Source organism: Dreissena polymorpha, chromosome 10 (assembly GCF_020536995.1).
Source record: "Dreissena polymorpha isolate Duluth1 chromosome 10, UMN_Dpol_1.0, whole genome shotgun sequence".
In the NCBI taxonomy this organism is placed as follows: Eukaryota; Metazoa; Mollusca; class Bivalvia; order Myida; family Dreissenidae; genus Dreissena; species Dreissena polymorpha.
In genome coordinates, this window is record NC_068364.1 from 30,530,898 (window position 1) to 30,553,992 (window position 23,095).

Here is a 23,095-nt window from a genome sequence, read left to right on the forward strand (position 1 = left end):
GACAAAAACAGAACTCTCCAAATTATTCAATCGTTTCCCGTTGCAACGTTTTATAATTTTCAGGTTTTTAAATCGTCAAAATAGCCGTACCGTTTTAATATGTAATGCCACTCTGGATCAGCAGACGATTTATTGCTTATATAGTCCGGAGATAGCCGATGTATTACGATTGATACAATGCTTGCTAGTGGGGCTCGATTGGTCATTGTCGGCTCGGGTACTACTTAAATGTACCCCGGGTACGGAAAACATACTAACACGTACCCGGCAAATTTAGACTGTAACCGAGTATTATTCCCGTCCAAAATCCGATGTCGTAAAACGCGCTACGGAATACGAAACAAAATACTCTTTGAAAAAACACTTCCTCAACATGCTTTTTGAGCAGGACTTTCGATAATAAGCAGGCTATTTTGCATAATATTGATATAATTATAAACATAATTACTAAAAAAAATTATAGCCAACAACGACCAATTTAGCGTTAGCATTCTCGGGTACGTGTTTGTATATTTACCGTTACCGGGGTACATTTAAGTATACTTAAGAGTACCCGGGGTACAGTTAAGTAGTACCTGAGCCGACAATTACCAATCGAGCGCTAGTGAGTCCTCTTATGGACCAAGCTTGGCCTTGAAGAAAACCTGATGACGCGTATAATGTTTTGGGTTTGGGGTTTTTAGCATTTCATAGCCTGCGAAGTAACAAAAGTAATTCATGCTTCTATAAATAAACGCCTTCGTGAGAAAAGCTCTATAATAACGGCATTATGGGCGACAACTATTGTTTCAAGCGAAAACTGTAACGTACAAGGAAAACAAATCGATAGGACTACATAATGTTTTTAAAAAGGCAATGGCCTAGTTCATGAAATCCGTATGAAGACTGCATGACAAGCTTAACCCATTTTTGCCAAGTGGACTCTCCCATCCTTCTAAATTGTATCAATTTATTTCGAAAATTAGGGATGTCTAGTACGCTTATTTCTATATTTAGAATATTTCTTACAGAAATTCCTTTAAGCAAACAGCGCAGACCCTGATGAGACGCCGCATCATGCGGCGTCTCATCTGGGTCTACGCTGTTTCCAAGGCCTTTTTTCTAGACGCTATGCTATAAATGGGATTATGAATCGGCATAATTTTCTGTGACGTTAAACAGCTTAAAAAACACATGAATTGAGCAATATTGTGTATGTACAAACGGTCAATTTTAAGGGGTTTGGGAGGGGGTAGCTGTGCGTGGACCGATAGCCGGTGACCATAGGGCTCGCTAGCGATAGAAGTTGACCCTATGAGAAGATTAAGCCTTTATTTGGGACTCGTTCTGGAAAAAATGGGCTTAAAGAATATGCGTAAAGTGTCGTCCCAGATTAGCCTGTGCAGTCTGAGAAGGCCAATCAGGGACAACAATTTAGGCTTTTATAGTATTTTTTGTTTAAATGAAGTATTTTAGCGAAAATCTCATTTAGACGGAAACTATTGTCCCTGATATGCCTGTGCGGACTGCACAGGCTAATATTAGATGACACTTAACGCACATGCATTAAGCTCAGTATCCCCAGAAGGCTATTTCAATAAACAATACTCGCGGTTCCAGTAATTTAAGTCCTGCAGGGAAAGTAAGACTCCGTGTTTAACATCTCAATTACTACATGGCCTTCAATCTGTCAATTTAACCCATTTATGCCTATCGTCTAAAAAAAAGGCCTTTGCAAACAGCGTAGACCCAGATGAGACGCCGCATGATGCGGCGTCTCATCAGGGTCTGCGCTGTTTGCTTAAAGGAATTTCTGTAAGAAATATTCTAAATATATAGAAATAAATATACTAGACATCCCTAATTTTGGAACTAAATTGATCCAATTTAGAAGGATGGGAGAGTCCACTAGGCATAAATGGGTTAAAAGCCGAGCACAGGCTGCAGTCTCCAGTATAATAGTGTCCTTTTCAACTTAAAATGTCAACCATTCTTATAAATTTGTGAATCAGAATCTCAAAAGAAAATTCTATTTCTTTGTCGCTTTTTAATTGATGTGCATTCACACGCACGTTTAAATGACGTCATCTAACCATTAAAAAAGTGAGCGAATCATTATACACTCACAGCCACTGTGATAATTTGTTCATGAATCTACTTTGCAGAAAATACCAATTAATCAAATTAGATTTATAAGTTTTTCATATAAATCTATTCAACCGTACATGAACAAAACATCATTCAAACTTAACAAAATTTTGGTTTCAAGTTCCATAAAAAAGATTAATAGGGAAACAACTCTGCTATCTAACTGTTGAATTATTTTTAACAGTTACTTCCCTTGTGGTATCTTACATTTTGAAGAAAAATCCGAGTACTCACATTCAGAGTTATGATGTATTTTAAAAGACTTCCTGATTTGGTGCGTTAAATATTATCTAATTATCCCCACGCTTTTTGAAAAAAAGGTGGGGATATTGTGGTTATCTCCGCCGTCCGTCCGTCCGTCCGTCCGTCCGTCTGTCCGTCCGTCCTGGCCACTATCTCCTCCTACACTAAAAGCACTAGAACCTTGAAACTTACACACATGGTAGCTATGAGCATATGTGCGACCCTGCACTATTTGGAATTTTGATCTGACCCCTGGGTCAAAAGTTATAGCGGTTGGGGTGGGGCCGCGTCAGAAATTATCACTCATTTTTTTAGGTTATTTTACATTTACTTCTTTATTTCTACACCGATTCACTTCAAATTGATACTGGACCTCTCTTATGACAATACGTTCAATCTCAACCATGCATGGCCCCATTCCCAACCCTGGGGCGCCCCGCCCACATAGGCCACACCCACCAAAAATTTCCATTTACTATAATTTTTTCATTTCTACACGGATTCACTTCAAATTGATACTGAACTTTTGTTATGACATTAGGGTCAATCTCAACTATGCATGGCCCCAATCCCAACCCTGGGGTGCCCGCCCACATAGGCCACACCCACCAAAAAATTCCATTTACTATAATTTTTTCATTTCTACACGGATTCACTTCAAATTGATTCTGAACTTCTCTTATGACATTAGGGTCAATCTCAACTATGCATGGCCCCATAACCAACCCTGGGGCCCCGCCCACATAGACCACACCCACCCAAAATTGCCTTTACTATAATTTCTTCATTTCTACACCGATTCACTTCAAATTGATATTGAACTTCTCTTATGACAATACAGTCAATCTCAACTATGCATGGCCCCATTACCAACCCTGGGGCGCCCCGCCCACATAGACCACACCCACCCAAAATTGCCTTTTACTATAATTTCTTCATTTCTACACCGATTCACTTCAAATTGATACTGAACCTCTCTTATGACAATACGGTCAATCTCAACTATGCATGGCCCCATTACCAACCCTGGGGCCCCGCCCACATAGACCACACCCGCCCAAAATTGCCTTTTACTATAATTTCTTCATTTCTACACCGATTCACTTCAAATTGATACTGAACTTCTCTTATGACAATACGGTCAATCTCAACTATGCATGGCACAATTACCAACCCAGGGGCGCCCTGCCCACATATGTCACAACCACCCAAAATTGCCTTTTACTATAACTTCTTCATTTCTACACCAATTCACTTCTAATTGATGATGAACTTCTCTTATGACAATACGGTCAATCTCAGCTATGCATGGCCCCATTACCAACCCTGGGGCACACCTAGGTCAAACATTCGGCGTGGGGATACGCGTCGGCCTCTGCCGCGCCATTTCTAGTTTATTTTATTTTTGTTTATATCAGTTTAACAATAAATCATATAAAAACAACTTAAATATGAAACTTCCCTTATGATACAAAACTGTGCATGCCATATAACAAATATCAAAACACAAAATGTTATTTCCAATTTCAAACTTCAAATTCGCCATATTGTGTAAAAAGCGGTCAAAACTGACCTTTTATTTTGTTCCCGTTACATATTTTCTGTTTACACGCATTATCAATGGTTCACTGAATCTTTGTTGTTTTAAATCGATTGATCTGATTAACGTTAGAACTTACATGATTAAAGCGAATTTGTTTTGTTAAAATAAATATATGAATAAAATACGTTGAAAAATAAAGATTAATTCTCATTTAAAGAATGCGAAATTTATTATGGACTTTTTAAAATTAATTCCTTCTGCTCTAACGTCGGGTACATCATTTTTACAATTGTATTATAAATACGTTACACTTGCGGAATACATCTTTAATTGAGTCGTGTTCTGAGAAAACTGGGCAAACAAATTTAGGCGGAAAGTGTCGTCCCAGAGTAGCCTGTGCGGACTGCACAGGCTAATCTGGGACGACACTTTACGCACATGAACTATGCCCAGTTTTCTCAGAACACGACTTATATAAACATGGCATAGGTGAACGTTGTTAATAAGCACCGCAAAACACAGCACCGGTTTTGGGTTGTTTCTTCGTTATTTTTCGCCGTTTTCTGCAGAATTTCATTAATACGAATGCGCACTCTGGATCAGCAGACAATTTATTGCTCAGATCTGCCTATCTTACGGAGGATTCCGGAGAAAGTCGATGTATCACGATTGACGAAGAGGGTCAGTTCACCAATTGAAATCTTCTGTAACATGAAGATGGTCAGTTAACCAACATATTTTTTTCTTGATAAGTTGGTTTACAAGTACTTAGTGCACACACTTATGCCATTAACTGAACGCTTCCCTACTTGACCCAGGGATAGGGATGAATAGCCGTATAAATAATGCCATGATCATTCCCCAAACATATGAGCCATGTTCTGTGAGATAGATTTGTGTTTAATGAATGTGCGTAAAGTGTCGTCCCAGATGAAACTGTGCAGTCCGCACAGGCTAATCAGGGACGACACAATCCGCTTTCATGATATTTTTTGTTTACAGAAAATATTTTTCTTAGCACAAATCAAGTTTATGCTGAAAGTGTCGTCCCTGATTAGCCTGTGCGGACTGCACAGGCTAATCTTCGACGATACTGTACGCGCATTCGTTAAACCTCTTTTTCAAAGAGCACGGCTCACATTATTTGTCGCGGATCCGTCAATCCAAGAAATCAATGTTATCAAATCAGTATCAGCAACCTTATGCATTCGATCACGTGATACACTTTTTTTCTCGTTGCAGACGACAACTGCGTGAGTTTTCCGAGTACCAGAACGTTAAGACTGAGTTTCTATTTATAGATCATTACTCGATGTCACGTTATTAATGTCACGTGGTTTTCTCTCGTTCTATATGACACCTGCGTGAGTTTCGCAGAGTACCAGAACGTTGAGACCGAGTTTCTATGTATAGATCATTACTCGATGTCACGTTGTTAATGTTACGTGGTTAATTGCACGTGGTTTTTGTCTCGTTACAGACGACACCTGCGTGAGTTTCGCCGAGTATCACGACGCAGGCGCTATTCTTCGAGATCAACCAGAAGATGTACTCGCACTTTGACCCGGATAATGATGATAGTCTGGACATCGATGAAATGAACGCAGAGTTCCACAAAATTGATAAAAACGGTATGTGGTGACAATATGGTGGTTGGTACGTTTAAATGCACTCTTGATCAGCGGACGATTATTACAAATATATATTTTACGGAGGATTCCGGAAATAGTCGATGCGTCACGATGTAAGAACGGTAGGTGGTAAAATGTTTGTTGGTAACCCTGTCTTGTTATAAGAATAAATCCGGTGGCACATACGATTTTTTTCTGAATCAGCAGATGATTTAGTCTGGAGAAGCCGATGTATCACGATTGAAATCTTACGGAGGATTCCGGAGATAGTCAAGATTGACGGTTTTTAAAAGTAAATCATACGGAGCTTTCCGGAAGTAGTCGATATATCATGACTGTCGTTAGGTCATTACTTTCTTTTGGGTTATTACCGAAAATGACCAAATGATGAACGCAGAGTTTCATAAAAATGATGTAAATATTATGTCGGAAAGAGGCCCTGGCTTTTTGTAACGCTATACAAGCCAATTCAATACAATACAATACAAGACAAGACACAACAAAACAATAAAAGACAATACAATATAAGTCAATACAATATAATTCAATACAATATCATTTATTTCTTAATTAAAGGCCACCCGTTAAAATAAAAATATACAGACATATCATATTATACATGCATGAGATGTAAATAGTTTTATGTTAATACTTTTCGCATTGAGATATATAAAAAGAATTGTCTTCAATATCAGATCATGTTTCATCAGATCAATAAAATGACATTCTTCTCGGTTTCAACCATACCAAGAAAAAAAGGTATACTGTCTTTGTGACATTACTTTCGCCGATAACGATCCTATGCTGAATGCTTAAGTTGCATTTTATTGATGAAAAAGCTAGTTAGAACGGGGTATGTGCTTTGTATCTTTCACTTTTTGGGGTCATAAACGGAGTACGGCCAGATCATTCGAAGAATAGATTTAAGATATTCGCTGCAATGTTTTTGCCAAATTGGGAAAAGTACCTGTACCGTACAAATTGGGAAAAAATACCGCAAAAACCTTGACATTTAGATCGTGTGCGTCGTGAAATCTTGAGATTGGCTTTGTATAAATTCCACAAATAAATTCAAATATTCGTGTCAATGTATTTTGGCGTGTAATGTTCAGCTTATGTGCACATTTATTTGTTAACTTATATATAATGCACTTTGACGAAAAAATTGACGAAATTTTCCTTCCGTTTCTGGATTCTTTAGAAGGTAATTGGAAATTTTGTAGTTTTTACTCAATCGGGAAAGTCCCTTTAACGGATACTTTTTACGGAAGGAAATAATCGCTGTTTCTCGAATACTCCTCTCAGTTGATGAGACGAGAAGTATTCGTACGGGTTGAAAAAACGTTCCCACCATTGTGTACACACCGGTCTTACTGACCTGTGTACTAACGCGAAAGGAATTGTGGGTAGCACTTCTTTTACAAGTGAAAAGTGAAAGCGAAAGTAGGTTAGGTAATCGTGCTTCTGATAATCGCTATCAGTCTTAATAGAGATTCAAAATCAAATTTAAACATAATTAATTAAAATTTCTTTACACAACATTCCGTTTAAAACACACAATAAAAAACTATTTTTCTTTCATTATTAACATTTTCATTCCTACGCAGAACTTCTTTGGCGGAAGCATAATTTTCCAAACCAGGGAAATGTGATGCGTCTTAATATAGAGGTGACAATAACGTAGTGACTCTACCATCTATGTATAGAATGGTTCCACACAGTTTATTTATGATACCATTCTGCAACTCAAACGTCAAGCTACGTTTACGATTGCTGAATTTTCTTCGAAGTTTATGCAAAGAATCCCGACAGACCTACATGGCTCCTCATTGTTTTTAAGTCCTTTTCGTCGTTTTTGTTGCTTGTTTGTCAAACACAATAATTTTTAACTTGTGTTTTGTTGCTTGTTTTTCAAACACACAATATTTTAACTTGTGTTTTTTTAATCTTTTTTCAAACACGATATATTTTCACTTGTGTTTTTTTGCTTGTTTATCAACCACAATCTTATATCATGTGTGTGTTTGTATTGTTCTTTTTTTAAACACAATATTTTCATGTGCGTGTTTTCTTGTATATATTTCGAACACTATATTATTTTCATTCGCAGCCGATGGTCTTTTGGAGAAGCCTGAGTTCGAACACTACTATACAACAGTAGGTATTCTTGTACCGTGGCTGCAGTTTTCGGTGTATGTCTGCATGCCTCTATGATTCGTCGTAACCGATTCATCTGAAGACTTACATCAGAATTAATAAAATATACAAATTTACATAATTACAAATAAATGTGCGTGTTTCAAAATTAGTATAGTAAATAATTGATAAGTATTAAAAAAGTACTAAGAGTCAAATTAATAGCGTTCATGTACTAAATTAGTTTCATAAGAATTTTATGCTTACGTTTTCTTTTAATATAAAAAATGTATGGTAAACGCTTCCCGTAGTAAGATTACTTCTTACAATCGTTTTCATATATATATATATATATATATATATATATATATATATATATATATATATATATATATATATATATATATATATATATATATATATATATATATATAATAATATATAATTGCATTAACGGCGTCGATAGTATTATTCTCTCAACCTTTAACATAACCGTTGATCTTTCTCAGCGTGCAAGAACAATTGTTAAACATTTCTTAAGAGTAGCCAGGAAAATATAAATGATTATATTTCATCGGTTAATTGAAACTATTCACAGCTTACCTTGTTGATATTTCTTGCATTATAATATGTGAATAATGAACTTGTATTATAGCAATCGTATCTAAGACCCCTTCCTCGTTGATATTTCTTGCATTACAATATGTAATTAATTAACTTGTGTTATAGCAATCGTATCTAAGACCATGCCTCGTTGGTATTTCTTGCATTATAATATGTAAATAATCTACTTGTGCTATAGCGATTGTTATTAAAAGCAATTCCTCATTCATGTTTCTGGCATTAAAATATATAATTAATTAACCAATTGCTAATAAGACCATTCTTCATTGATATTTCTTGTATAATAATATATCAATAATCATCGTGTTTTATTTTCCAGATTTTGAGGCAATTGTTCCCCTGCCACGGACACGGACGAAAATATCGCATTGTATGTTCCCCTGCCACGGACACGGACGAAAATAACGCATTGTATTGTGTAATATTCTCAACTCGATTATGACTCCAAAAAATTAGTTTTATGTAACCGTTATTGAGTCTGACCTTAAACATGGTTGAGTCTGACCTCCCTCTGGAAGTACATTATTTTGATTCTGACTTGAAATATTTTTGGTTTTTAGTGATGTTTGTTTGTCGATATTGCCATAATAAATGCGATACAAAAGGCCGACTGATTTGCATTTTTGCTAATACATAGAGTTGAATATATTCTTTATTTCCGCCGATATCGAAGATTCGAACAACATAGTTGTTAAAATTACAATATCACATACCAAAGTCGAAAGCGAAAGTTGGTATATAATTTGTAATATTTCGACTCGGAAGTTCGAACTTGACTTTGTCAATTAAAGGGACCTTTCGACAGATTTTGTCATGTATATAAATTTGTCATTAGATGCTTTATATTGATAAATGCAAACATTGGATCCAAAAAGCTCCAGTAAAAAAACACAATAATAAAAATAAATAAAGAAAGAAAAAGTAACCCTTAACTGGGCTGGAACCACAGACTCGGGAGTAAAAGTCTATTGCTTAGACCACTCGACCATCCGTGCCCATACAATGATTGCCGTCGTATGATTATAATTAACTACTTATCAAGAAAGATACAGTATGCAAAGCCGTCAAATAAGTCTAATTAACAACTTAACACGAAAGCTAAGATATGCAAAGCCGTCTAATGAGTTTAATTAACGACTAAGCATAAAAGATAAAATATGCCAAGCCGTCTTATGAGTCTATTAAACGATTTAGCAGGAAAGCTAAATTATGAAAGCCGTCAAATGAGTCTTATCAAACACTTAGTTTCAAAGCTTATATACATAGCCGTCGAGTGAGTCTACTTATCGACTTATCACTAAAGCTACAATATGCAAAGCCGTCGAATGAGTCTACTTAACGACTTAGCAAGAAAGCTAAAGTATGCAACGACGTCTAATTAGTCTACTTAACGACTTAGCATGAATTATAAAATATAAATAAAGCCGTCGAGTAAGTCTTCTTATCCACTTAACCTGACCACTTTGATACGCACATACGTTTAACTGAACGTAGTTGTACTGTTTAAATATATTATGCCTCTCTGGATCAGCAGACAATTTATTGCTTAAATCTGCGGAGGAGTCCGGAGATAGCCGATGTATCAGGATAGATACAATGCTAGTGAGGCTCGATTGGTCATTGTCGGCTACTACTTAAATGTACCCGGGTACTCATAAGTATTCTTTAATGTACCCCCGGGTACGGACTAACACGTACCCGGCCAATTTAGACTGTACCCGAGTGTTATTCCCGCCCAAAATCCGATGTCGTAAAACGCGCTTCAAAATTCTCCTGGAAAAAACACTTCCTCAACATGCTTTTTGAGCAAGATTTTCGATAATATGCAGGCTATTTTGCAGAGTATTGATTAAATTATAAACATAATTAATTAAAAAAAAAAGCTAACAACGACTAATTTTGCGTTAGAATTCTCGGGTTCGTGTTTGTATATTTACCGTTATCGGGGTACATTTGAGTATACTTAAGAGTACCCGGGGTACAGTAAAGTAGTACCCGAGACGACAATGACCAATCGAGCGCTAGCGAGTCGTCTTGTGGACTAAGCTTGGCCTTGAAGAAAACCTGATGAAGCGTATATTGTTTGGGGTTTGGGGGATTTTAGCATTTCATAGCCTGCGAAGTAACAAAAGTAATTCATGTTTTTATAAATAAACGCCTTCGTGAGAAAAGCTCTATAATAACGGCATTATGGGCGACTACTATTGTTTCAAGCGAAATGTGTTACGTACAAGGAAAAAACTCGATAGGACTACACAGTGTTTTTAAAAAGGCAATGGCCTAGTTCATGAAATCCGTATGAAGACTGCATGACAGGCTTAACCCATTTATGCCTAATGGACTCTCCCATCATTCTTAATTGGATCAATTTATTAAAAAAAATTGGGAGGTCTAGTATATTTATTTCTATATTTAGAATATTTCTTGCAGACATTCCTTTAAGCAAACAGCGCAGACCCTGATGAGACGCCGCATCATGCGGCATCTCATCTAGGTCAACGCTGTTTGCCAAGGCCTTTTTTCTAGACGCTAGGCATAAATGGGTTAAAATCACAGATTGAAGGCGATGTAGTTTAACTTCAAACCTCCACCACAGTTTTAAAGGGATCTTTTCACGTTTTGGTAAATTTACAAAATTGAAAAAGTTGTTTCAGATTCGCAAAGTTTTCGTTTAAGTGATGATATTTGTGAGGAAACAGTAATACTGAACATTTACCATGGTCCAATATAGCAATTATAAACCTGAAAATTATAAAGCGTTGCAACGCGAAACGATTGAATAATTTGGAGACTTCTGTTGTGTTCGTTTAATTTTGAGAAACTACAATATGAAGTATAAAATAAGCCTCACGTACATACTTGGCAGGATGGCCGAGCTGTCTAATTGGTTTTTACTCCAGGACTCCGGCGGTCACGGGTTCGAGCCCTGCTTCGGTCTACTTTTTTTCCTTTTTTAAATTTTATTCTTGATTTTTTACTGGAGCTTTATAGATCCAATGTTTACATTTATCAATATAAGGCATTTAATGACAAACTTCAAAACATGCCTTATTCTGTGAAAAGGCCCCTTTAAAGTAAATTCCTTATAAAATGTTTCCCGACTACTACGCATTTTTACGTTCACCATCATCAACACAGATACATTATCACAATCGTCTACAATACCTAGATTGCAGTTAGAAATTTTCTATATGAGTCTTGTTCTGATTAAACTGGGCATAATGTATGTGCGTAAAGTATTGTCCCATATTAGCCTGTGCAGTCCGCACAGGCTAATCAGGGACGACACTTTCCGCTTTTATGGTATTTTTAGTTTGAAGGAAGTCCCTTCTTACCGAAAATCAAGTTTAAGCGGAAAGTGTCGTCCCTGATTAGCCTGTGCGGACTGCACAGGCTAATATGGGACGACACTTTACGCATATGAATTAAGCCCAGTTTTCTCAGAACAAGACACATATACTAACCGTTTTACGGAGTCTTTTTACGCAAACGCTTTCAGATATTTTGCAAATTTAAGTCTGTGAGTCTACCATAATGACCTAAATATGAAGTGCGAAATTCGTTCCGGTCCATTGATTTGCGAAATTCGTTCCGGTCCATTGATTTGCGAAATTCGTTCCGGTCCATTGATTTCATTGTTATGTTATGGGCCTTGGACTGTCATATTTTACAGAAACATTTTTCTACAGTAACCGTTGTCCGGAGGCTGCCCGCTGGGACATCGCTTCTATTCCATATGTAATATAACTATATACAAATCATCACCAACGCTATAACTCATTTACTCTTCAAATAAACGTTACTTAACGTAGAACCTCACAGACATGTATGAGTTATACATGTCAAACTGACGTCATTGTGACATGCCATTTAATGACATTATTCAATTGTCTATTTAAAAAATCTTATTGAATGATTAATGAGTCATGCAGTAGTTTTTTGTAATTATGTGGAGAGTGACGCTTTACAGACATCAGTCTTGCCATTCATTTAAAGATAATAAATAACAGATAATCGTTTATTTAAATGTCAATAAATGAATTTACAAACACAACTAGACTATTTGGAATTGTGGTTATTAATTGTACACACAATCAAAAAAGATAATAATCAAAGAGCTGAAAGCACTGAAGTTGTTCGCTATTGCATAATCTTAGACGCAACTCATTTTTCAAAATTATCTTATATCTTTTCAAATCGCAAGTTGCAAATGAACACAACCCATTCAAATTTAAATAGAGTGTGTCTTAACGCATAGGTCGAGATGTGCGCACTGTTTATCATCATATTTATGTTCTATAGATAATTGAAACAAAATAACAACAAATGTCTCTTTTTTAGACGTTCTGAAAGCATTATAATATGATGAAAATTGTATAATGTGAACCAGTTAATATAAAAGAAAATTTGCAATCACCATCTTATTCAATGAAAATTGTCTGAGTATCGAATACCTATCACACTAAGAATATATTTCATGATGGAAATTCCCTTTTCAGAACTTGTTTTGACACCATATACAAATTCCAAATAAACAACAAGATAATTGATCAAAATAAAAAAAATAAATGAATCTGCAAGCAATACTTTTTACTCACGAATTAGGTAGTCATAAAGACGTCGCTGTTGACCCGTACTTTGTTCTTTATGCATTACTTGTTACCCTAGTAGTTCAAACGGTGTCAACCAGTCTCTGACCTTATCATCGGTATAGAACACTCATGCGCTTTTTCGGCAAAGCTGTTTTCCCCAGCTTTTCACCTTAAATGACCTCTACATAACGCCAGCAGGCACGCATTAATACATTCGAATATTGTATAGGCTGGTTCGAGAGATATCCCCTGAAATTTGGCTGCATCACTGTGTCTCTGCATAGCGTAATGGATGTAACACTGTTCAATGTACGGAATTCCGGACTACTCTCTGAATGTTTAAACGACACATAAGACACAAATTGTGGCCCAGTTACAATTACGCGTTAAAATCCATCTCGTAGAATCTCAGGATTTGTACTCGGTCACTAACTCGTCAAGGGAAGTCATTATTGACTAGCGATAAAGACAGTTTTGCTTTCAAGATGAAAAAACAACAACAACACTATCGAATAAGTAGTGTCACGTTTAAATGGAAAATCGTTTAATTATCTAACCACAACTTTTTGCCGTACTCGGTCAGCACGTCTGGAAATCGTTCCTGAACGCCTGAATAGGCTACCCTTAATTGCCTGTTCGCAATAAGTTTTTAAAAGACCCGCGTCATGCGAAAATGTGTCTTATGTCATATGCGCCCATCATAGATATAGCCCACCCGGCCTGCGCATGTCTAAGTCTGGTCAGGAGATACACAATGAGACCATAAAACATTGAGTGATTTTATAGCGGACAGCATCGCCTCTGACCAGACTACGCAAATGCACAGGCTAGGCTTGAGCTACGCTGGACGAAACGCTCTAAGACATATTTTCGCATGACGCGGTTATGAAAGTGTGATTTGAATGCTTCGAAAGAAAACTGTGTGTTACATATAAACACACGATATATTTCGATGGTGGCGAAATAAACTCATAAGAAGCCATGTGAGGACACATATGATGTGAACTCCCGTAGCATAATTTGTATCTACTTACACGAATGTGACTATACTAACACACATTTCATGCGGTGAATATGCGACTTACAAGTGAAAACACACACACAATTGTTTAACTTTTTTCAATTTAACTATTTAGAAACATCAATTTCAAACTTTATTACGAAGTCAGCATGTTCGCCGATTATCTTTTTAAAAGATGTTTCTTATTATATTTAGTTGTTTTTATACAATGTATTCGGTTTAAGCGATTATAAAGCATTTTCTTCGTGGTATATATTATACCTGTAGTTATTGGTGAACTCATGTTTAAAGTTTTATAAATTGGGAACTGTGAATATAAACAAACTTAAACTTATACTATTGCGTTGTTAGCACCTGTGAATACAAGAGATCGGCCGCTATCTATTGAGAACAAAAGAACGTTTCGCAGACATATAAAATTTAACCTTGCTTTAGTAGAACTATCAACAAGATTACGCAAATTACGCGTGATAATGTATTGGACTCTCCATGTTCCTTGTTTATCAGCAGAAGTTTTATTTTCCCGCATCTATTAATAGCCTCAGATTATGAATGACCTTTTTTGAGCAAAAATACCACGTCATTAAGACGCAGCAGATAGTGGACTATTTTAATCATTCATAAGCATTCTCTTCCGCAACACGTAGACTACAAACATTGTTTATTGATTCTTTTCTATATATGCTCCGTTCAAAAATATTTTATTTAACACGATATTCACATTATGTTTCCATTTGCGAATGAATATAGTTGAAGAACTCAAACCTCTTGCATAAATTATACAACTCTTTCTCGGCACAGATGCGGCAGACGCGGCAGTTATCAGGTTTATCGTAGTTAGGAAAACTGGTTTGAAACGCGTTGTATCAACCTTAGTTGTTCGCAAGCGAACAACAAAAAATGTGCATGCCCTAATGTTAGAACCTAGGACCACTATAACAAATAGACAACGTGCTACCATTACAAAACGCAGGCTTTGAATTTGAAAGGTTGTTTGTCTATAAAATACTTAAAACGCTTAATTATAAATGCAAATGTAAACCATTACACATGCTTTTTCGACCATTTTCCGATTTCGATTGATGGCTATCAATAAAAGAAACACTACATGTACATGTATTTTTTACTTTTGTCTTACTCTGGAGTGTTATTTTGCTTGTTCGAATGTAATGCATATAGTTGTAGTTGTTTTTGAATCCATGACGTATCTTTTACAATTGTCATTTAGCCATGTTAAAAAGTCCATTTAAAGGTATATAACAGCACGCATACAATAAACGGTAAAAGCATAATTACACAGATAAACATCATGCAAGTATGATTCGCCGAGAATCAATCAAGCGTGTAATTCAAGTTTATGATGTTCTTCCGCGCAAATGACTGCATTATGTGAGGACCCTGAGTGTGTCCCAGCACTCCTACCTTATTTATTTAGCAGATTTATAAAAAGTTGGAAAGAAAGTTAAATAACACTAGCAGGCATGGCCCGTGAAAACTTCTCGTTCAGTTTGTACTATTATGTGCATGGCCTGTTAAATTGCGTGGAATAGATTGGTAGCTGGAGCATGCATATTTGGCCTTTGAACACTTTTGGTAACTTTTTGCAAACTAGTATGCCATGGTGATCATAATGATTTCAATGAGGGTTAGCACATCACACGAGGCCCCCCAAAAAGTGTTTGCTTCTTTGTTTAGTTGTTTAATGGCCGTTTTCAAAAGTATTTCATTCATATCATGGCGGTCTGTTTACAAACTCAACACTGTTTTCCTGGGTTAGCTGGTTTACCAGTACTACGGTACAGAAGTATTTATAAATGTGCATTTTATTATATGCACAGTAATAAATGTGCATTTTATTATATGCACACTAATAAATGTGCATTGTATTATATGCACACTAATAAATGTGCATTGTATTATATGCACACTAATAAATGTGCATTTTAGTATATGCACACTAATAAATGTGTATTGTATTATATGCACACTAATAAATGTGCATTTTTGTATATGAACACTAATTAATGTGAATTTTATTATATGCACAGTAATAAATGTGCATTTTATTATATGCACAGTAATAAATGTGCATTTTATTATATGCACACTAATAAATGTGCATTTTATTATATGCACACTAATAAATGTGCATTTTATTAAATGCACAGTAATAAATGTGCATTTTATTATATGCACAATATCGAGATAAAATAAAACATTAGATTAAACACACAGATGCAAACCCAAATACTGGAGATAACGCAATATAACAAGAAGAAACGCCTCATTGAAATAAATGAAAAAACACACACGCTAACTCTAAGAAAAACACGACATGATCTTGACACATTCTATAGAAAATTACATAACACAAATACCATCGCAAACACATTATTTTATGTGAAATCATTCAAAGCAAGAGTAAGAAGACATTTACTATAAACATATTGATGGAAAAATCATAAAAGCGAGAGTAAAACACGTAGAACACAATGAACAAAAAACTAAAAAAAAATTGTGCAAACCTTAACAAAGGTAAAAATGAACAACGCAATTATCTTCTTGTCGTAAATGACATTCAAGAAACCAACAGAACTCTAATTATTCGAGAGAAAGCCTATGTTATGAAAACCCCTCTGAACGGAAGCGAATTTAAACCAACCCAAATTTAAGAACTCCACCATCTGCTCTCAAAGATAATAAAAACTGTTTATCTAAGATTAAACAAAAGTATTTTTTTAAAGCCTCTATAGCGCTCAAAATCAACGAGTATTTCGTAAAATAAAGTTAACACCTAAACAATCAGTGTTCCTTATAGCGATAGCCACGATTTCAACGCTAGATGTAGTATGATTACATAGATTTTTGTAGATACAAAATGCTCGTTTTTATTTAATTGTGGCACAATTAATTCCATTTTAATTTCCCGCGAATATATCTATTTATACGACACACGAACACTAAAATGGTACCATATTAGTGATCATGTGTCGTATGATTAGATATCGTTGCGGGAAATTAAAATGAAATTAAATATGAAAAATAATAATAACAAGAGCTGTCAGAAGACATCGCGCTCGACTTTTCGAGTGCTTGACAGTACAACGTAAGCCATCATGTGGTAATTGTTCATATTCAATAAGGTCACGGTAATATAGTCATATTTTAACTGGAAGAGGACCATAATTGAAACATACTGATCGCTTATGTTTTAAAGAAGTGGTACATTATAGACGATTCTGAGTTCAGGTATCTTTCCACAATCTACTCAACATTTGTAAAGACATAAAACAAACTAATAAGATTATATTTAAAGTTTGATAGCAAAAGCTTGGGTGGGATGGTTGGACGGTCGTTTAAAAATAAAATAATAAAAATACATATTTGTGTTTTTTTAACCATGTTTAAAAAAAAATTAATTCTTTTTGTGTGTGTGTAGGGGAGGGGGGTTGAGGGGGAATAATGTGTGGTAATTTATTAGATAATATTTAAAATATAAGAAGAAAACAAGAGCTGTGTTCGTGAAACACAATTCCTCCAACTGCGACGCTTTTAAGCCATACATTTGACCTTGAAGGATGACCTTGACCGTTCACCATTCAACATGTGCAGCTCCATGAGATACACATGCATGACAAATATCGAGTTGCTATCTTCAATTTTGCAAAATTTTACATTGACCTTTGACCTTGACCTTTCTCCACTCAAAATGTGCAGCTCCATGAGATATGCATGCATGCCAAATATCGAGTTGCTATCTACAATATTGCAAAATTTTAACTTTGACCTTGATTTTTCATCTTGAATGATGACCTTGACCTTTCACATCTCAAAATGTGCAGCTCCATGAGACATGCATGCGTGCCGAATATTGAGTTGCTATTTTCAATATTGCAAAATTTGACCTTTGAACTTGAAGGATGACCTTGACCTTTCACAACTCCAAATGTGCAGCTCCATGAGATACTCATGCATGCCAAATATCGAGTTGCTATCTTCAATATTGAAACATTTGACCTTCACCTCGAAGGATGACCTTGACCTTTCAACACTTAAAATGTGCAGCTCCATGAGAAACGCATGCATGCCAAATATCGAGTTGCTATCTTTAATAATGCAAAGTTTGACCTTTGACCTACACCTTTGACCTTTCAGCACTAAAAATGTGCAGCTCAATGAGATACGCATGCATGTCAAATATCGAATTGCTATCTTCAATATTGCAAAATTTGACCTTTATCTTTGACCTTGAAGGATGACCTTGGCCTTTCACCATTCAAAAGGTGAAGCTCCACGAGATATGCATGCCCAATATCAAGTTGCTATCTTCAATATTGCAAAAGTTATGACAAATGTAAAAGTTTTCGGACAGACGCCATATATTGGACCTTTGACCTTGAAGGACGACCTTGACCTTTCACCACTCAAAATGTGCAGCTTCATGAGATAAACATTGAAAGCCAAAATATCAAGTTTCTATCTCCAATCTTGCAAAAGTTATGACCGACGTTAAAGTTTTCCGACGGACGCACAGACTGACGGACAGTTCAACTGCTAAGGAAAAAATATTTTTTTTGGGGGGGGGGAATTCTGGGGTGGGGCGTGGGGGATGGTTTGGGTGGGGTCCATTGTGGTATGTCAGGCAAGTGTTGTTTTGTCAAAGTATGAATCAAATCCTAAATAAATAATTTATGGCAATTTAAGCAAAATTTACTTATTTGACATTGAGAATCAAGGTCATTCAAAGGTCAAGGTCAAATTCAACTTGCCAGCTACAGTACCCTCATAATAGTAAGAAAGAATGTGAAGTACTAAAGCAATAGCCTTGATACTTTAGAAGTAAAGTGCATGTAAATTCAAAATTTAACAAAATAATCGATGTTACTAAGTGAAAAAAGGGCCATAGTTCCGTCAAAATGCCAACCAGAGTCATGCAACTTGTTCTGTACAGTCCCCTTATGATAGTTAGCGAGTGTTCCAAGTCTGAAAGCAATAGCTATGATACTTTAGGAGTCAAATGTACCGAAACACAAAACTTAACCAAATTTTCAATTTTCTAAGGATGTATGGGGCCATAATTTTGTCAAAATGCCAGTCAGAGTTGCATAACTTTGCCTGCACAGTCCCCTTATGATAGTTAGTGTTGCAAGAATGAAAGCAATAGCTTTGATACTTTAGGAATAAAGTGGATCTAAACACAAAACCTGACCAAATTTTCAATTTTCTTAGTATAAAAAGGGACATAACTCTGAAATAATGCTGACAGAGTTATGCATCTTGACCTACACAATTGTCTTGTTGCCATAAAGAAGTATTCCAAGTTTGAGTTAATTATCTTTGATAGTGTTAAAGTTATTTGACTTAATAAAATACTTTAACCAACGGCGACGCCGACGGCGACGATGGGGCGAGTAGCATAGCTCTCATTTTTCTTCCAAAAGTAGAGCTAATAACGAGCATTTTGTATTAACCATCATCTTTTTTACCAGACCACATCTGGCATTCAAATTTCGGCAATGACCATGAAGTACACTGATGTTTAATTGTTTAACTTTATTTTACGAAATATTGTACGAAAATTTCGTCTATTTTGAGTAGTAATGGGGTTTAAAATGCAAATTATGAAACTCATGTTAAATATGAACAAAAGAACGCCATTTTTCCGCAGTGAAGTGTACAGTGAATTAAGCTATGGGTGTTTTCAATTTGAAGATGGGCTATGCAGGTAACGAGATGCATGAGGCACTGTTCATATTAAATTTTAAAAAACAATGGACGAGTAAATTAAAATTGAGACTGAATGCAGCTCTAACAAAGCAATGATTTGTTGCGTCATAAAGTCATGCACAATAACATGCGTCACTGGATCTCTCTACTGGCTTCAGAGATTTTTGTATATGTTCATGTTTAGCTCTTTCTTCTCTTATAGTCTTATATATCATCATGTGCATCATCAAGTTTTCAAGGGATCACTCTGGTAACATGGGTTACCACAAACCTAACACTCTGTAAAGTCTTCCTCCTATGGATATATGAATAACCACACACCTAACACATGTTAAAGTCTTCCTACTGAATGTATCCTCATGCGTTTCTTAAATCACCAATATCTTTACAAGTATAACCAAGCATGCTTCTTCGTGTGTCTCTTCATGCGATCACTCTGGATACATAAATAACCACACACCTAACACGTGTATGGTCTATCGCCTGTATGCTAGTGTTTTTCCAAGGAGGGAAAGGGGCATGGCGCATTACTTTCAAAAAGGACATTTTAGCGCGCAGTTTAGGCAAAAAAGGGCAAAAAAGTTCCGTGAATATCTGAATTAGGGAGAAACATGTAATCGCATTGTGGAAAAAATATAAACAAGCACATTTAATGGTAATTGCTGTATTTAACTTACTTTGATTTATATTAATATATTTACCTTCCAATGTACATTTAAGTTCCATGCTGCTTCAATACACTGTACAGCACGACAAACATAATAAAGCAATATATGCAAATGAATCTGATTATACACAGATGCACTAACATATAAACGAAACCATGTTCGTCTTATCCCATTTTCTAACGATACTCTTGTCAGATGTTAAACATTGCGAGTAAATTGATCGCTAACAATATGCAAACACTCGTTTCCGTGACATACAAGCACTGAGTAGATTAAACATAAATATGTTGTTGCTATCTAAAATATGTTAATGCATTGTTGATTATCACAGACATTTCATTATTTCCATCTAAATGTATGATCTCCATCGTTAATTCGATCGTTTACGACGTTATTTGCCATTTTTGCCGAGTCACAATTTAATTATGCATGTCCGCCATCTTGTTAAAATGATTTAGCGACAGGTGCGCATCGCAACGTAAAATCGTAAAATACGTCCGCCTAATACGCGATTCGCATTTTATTCAATTAGTATCTTAAAGACGATAGCGATAAAGAATTAATTTGTTTGTGTTTTCAAATGTAAATATGCGTTAAAATATATGTTTTGATATAACTGAATTATGCATGAAATGCACAATTTCCACGAGGATAACATCGAGTTTTTCATCAAAAGTCTCCGAAGTAACATCACCGAGCGATTAGTGCGCTTGGTATAACATAGCCTCTGACATTATCGATTGGTATTGACACGGGGTTCTTCACGCATGACTAATTCACAGCCGCGCGAACCTTCGCTGCCTTGGGGCCATAATCTGATACTAGTCGGCTTAGAAGTTTGGTCAAGGGGCAATAAAGATGTTATCAATAAGGGCGGAAAACAGTGGGTGCTAATGCAATGGCGGAGCGGCGGCCTTTGGAAAGGGCAGGGTGGCGCTAAATGGCTTTGAAAGGGGGCAGCGTGGCGCTTCAAAAAAGGCATGGCGCCGCGCCACGCTAAAACGGCATGGGAAAAACACTTAGTATGCATCATCATATGTGTCTTCAACAAACTTCTTTGTTTAAATGCAAAATCACCCCACACGTGTACAGTTTCTCTCCTGTATGTATCATCATGTGTCTCTTCAAGTGACCACTTTTTTACATGCAAAATCACACATCTTACACGTGTACAGTCTCTGTCTCTCTTGTATGCATCCTCATGTGTTTCTTCAAATCTCCACTACGTTTACATGCATAGCCACACTCCCCACACTTGTACTGTCTTTCGTCTGTGTGTATGATCATGTGTTTCTGCAAGTTACCTCTCAGTTTACATAAATAGCCACACTCCTCACACTTGTACGGTCTCTCTTCTGTATGTATCTTCATGTGTCTCTGCAAGGTACCACTTTGGTTACATTCATAACCACACACCCCACATTTGTACTCTCTCTCTCCTGTATGTATCTTCATGTGTGTCTTCAAGCGTTCACTCCTGTTACATTCATAGCCACACACCTCACACTTGTTCTTTCTCTCTCCTGTATGTATCCTCATGTGTCTCTTCAACACACCACTTGCTATACAAGCATAACCACACTCCTCACACGTGTACGGTCTTTCTCCAGAATGTATCCTCATGTGTGTCTTCAAGCTACCACTCTGTTTACATAAATAGCCACACACCTCACACTTATACGGTCTTTCTCCTGTGTGTATCATCATGTGTCTCTTCAAATCTCCACTACGTTTACATGCATAGCCACACTTCCCACACTTGTACTGTTTTTCGTCTGTGTGTATCCTCATGTGTTTCTGCAAGTTAAAACTCAGTTTACATAAATAGCCACACACCTCACACTTGTACGGTCTCTCTTCTGTATGTATCTTCATGTGTCTTTGCAAGGTACCACTTTGGTTACATTCATAACCACACACCCCACATTTGTACTCTCTCTCTCCTGTATGTATCTTCATGTGTGTCTTCAGGTTACCACTATGATTAAATTCATAACCACACACCTCACATTTGTACTCTTTCTCTCCTGTATGCATCCTCCTGTGTGTCTTCAAGTTTTCACTCCTGTTACATTCATAGCCACACACCTCACACTTGTTCTTTCTCTCTCCTGTATGTATCCTCATGTGTCTCTTCAACACACCACTTTGTTTACAAGCATAACCACACTCCTCACACGTGTACGGTCTTTCTCCAGAATGTATCCTCATGTGTGTCTTCAAGCTACCACTCTTTTTACATAAATAGCCACACACCTCACATGTGTACTGTCTTTCTCCTGTATGTTTCCTCATGTGTATCTCTAAGTGACCACTGTCTTTACTGGAATAACTGCACACGTTTTTGTCACTGATGAGGCCAAGTTCTCTAGCGAATTCGTCTCCGTACCAGACCAGCAGTTCCTCTCCTGTAGCAATAGAAATATGAACAATGTATTTAAAAAATGCGATAGAAACAATTAATACCTTAACTAGACCGTGTCACAAATGTGAAATATACCCCATATTTATTTCTGGAAATGAACATGTGCGTTACTTTTATTACATTATATTATTAGTAATTGTTTAATATCTCAACATATTCTACAGTTTTGATTCTTGGACTGAAATGTAGGACATGCTTGAAGTCAGGCAATGTTTTAAGTAATTTATGTTTCTTGTATTTTTTTTTATTTTTTTTATTTTTCAAATGGAATGGTAGAGTATAAAGGCAAGGTGTACAAACAAACAATTGATCCTCATTCTATGAAAAGAGGGTTTAATGCATTTGCATAAAGTGTCGT

General features: G+C 36.2%; 2 protein-coding genes across 10 annotated transcripts in view; one reads left to right on the forward strand and one right to left on the reverse strand.

Moving 5' to 3' along the window:
- LOC127847936 (uncharacterized) overlaps nt 1-8,761 on the forward strand; it is a 44,278-nt gene extending 35,517 nt beyond the window's left edge. For 3 of the 5 annotated variants that reach the window (XM_052380172.1, XM_052380168.1, XM_052380169.1), the window contains exon 6: nt 8,624-8,761. In XM_052380172.1, coding sequence (XP_052236132.1) covers nt 8,624-8,746 — 123 coding nt within the window. In that variant the 3' untranslated portion in view covers nt 8,747-8,761. Of the gene's footprint in view, nt 1-7,654; nt 7,702-8,623 lie in introns of all 5 variants that reach the window. The other 2 variants (XM_052380170.1, XM_052380171.1) reach the window with 1 other exon arrangement.
- A 7,531-nt stretch (nt 8,762-16,292) lies between these two features.
- Nucleotides 16,293-23,095, reverse strand: part of LOC127848054 (zinc finger protein 117-like) — a 29,426-nt gene continuing 22,623 nt past the window's right edge. For 3 of the 5 annotated variants that reach the window (XM_052380343.1, XM_052380340.1, XM_052380339.1), the window contains one exon: nt 16,293-22,720. In XM_052380343.1, the coding sequence (XP_052236303.1) occupies nt 21,474-22,720 (1,247 nt within the window). In that variant the 3' untranslated portion in view covers nt 16,293-21,473. The remainder of the gene's footprint in view (nt 22,721-23,095) is intronic. The other 2 variants (XM_052380342.1, XM_052380341.1) reach the window with 2 other exon arrangements.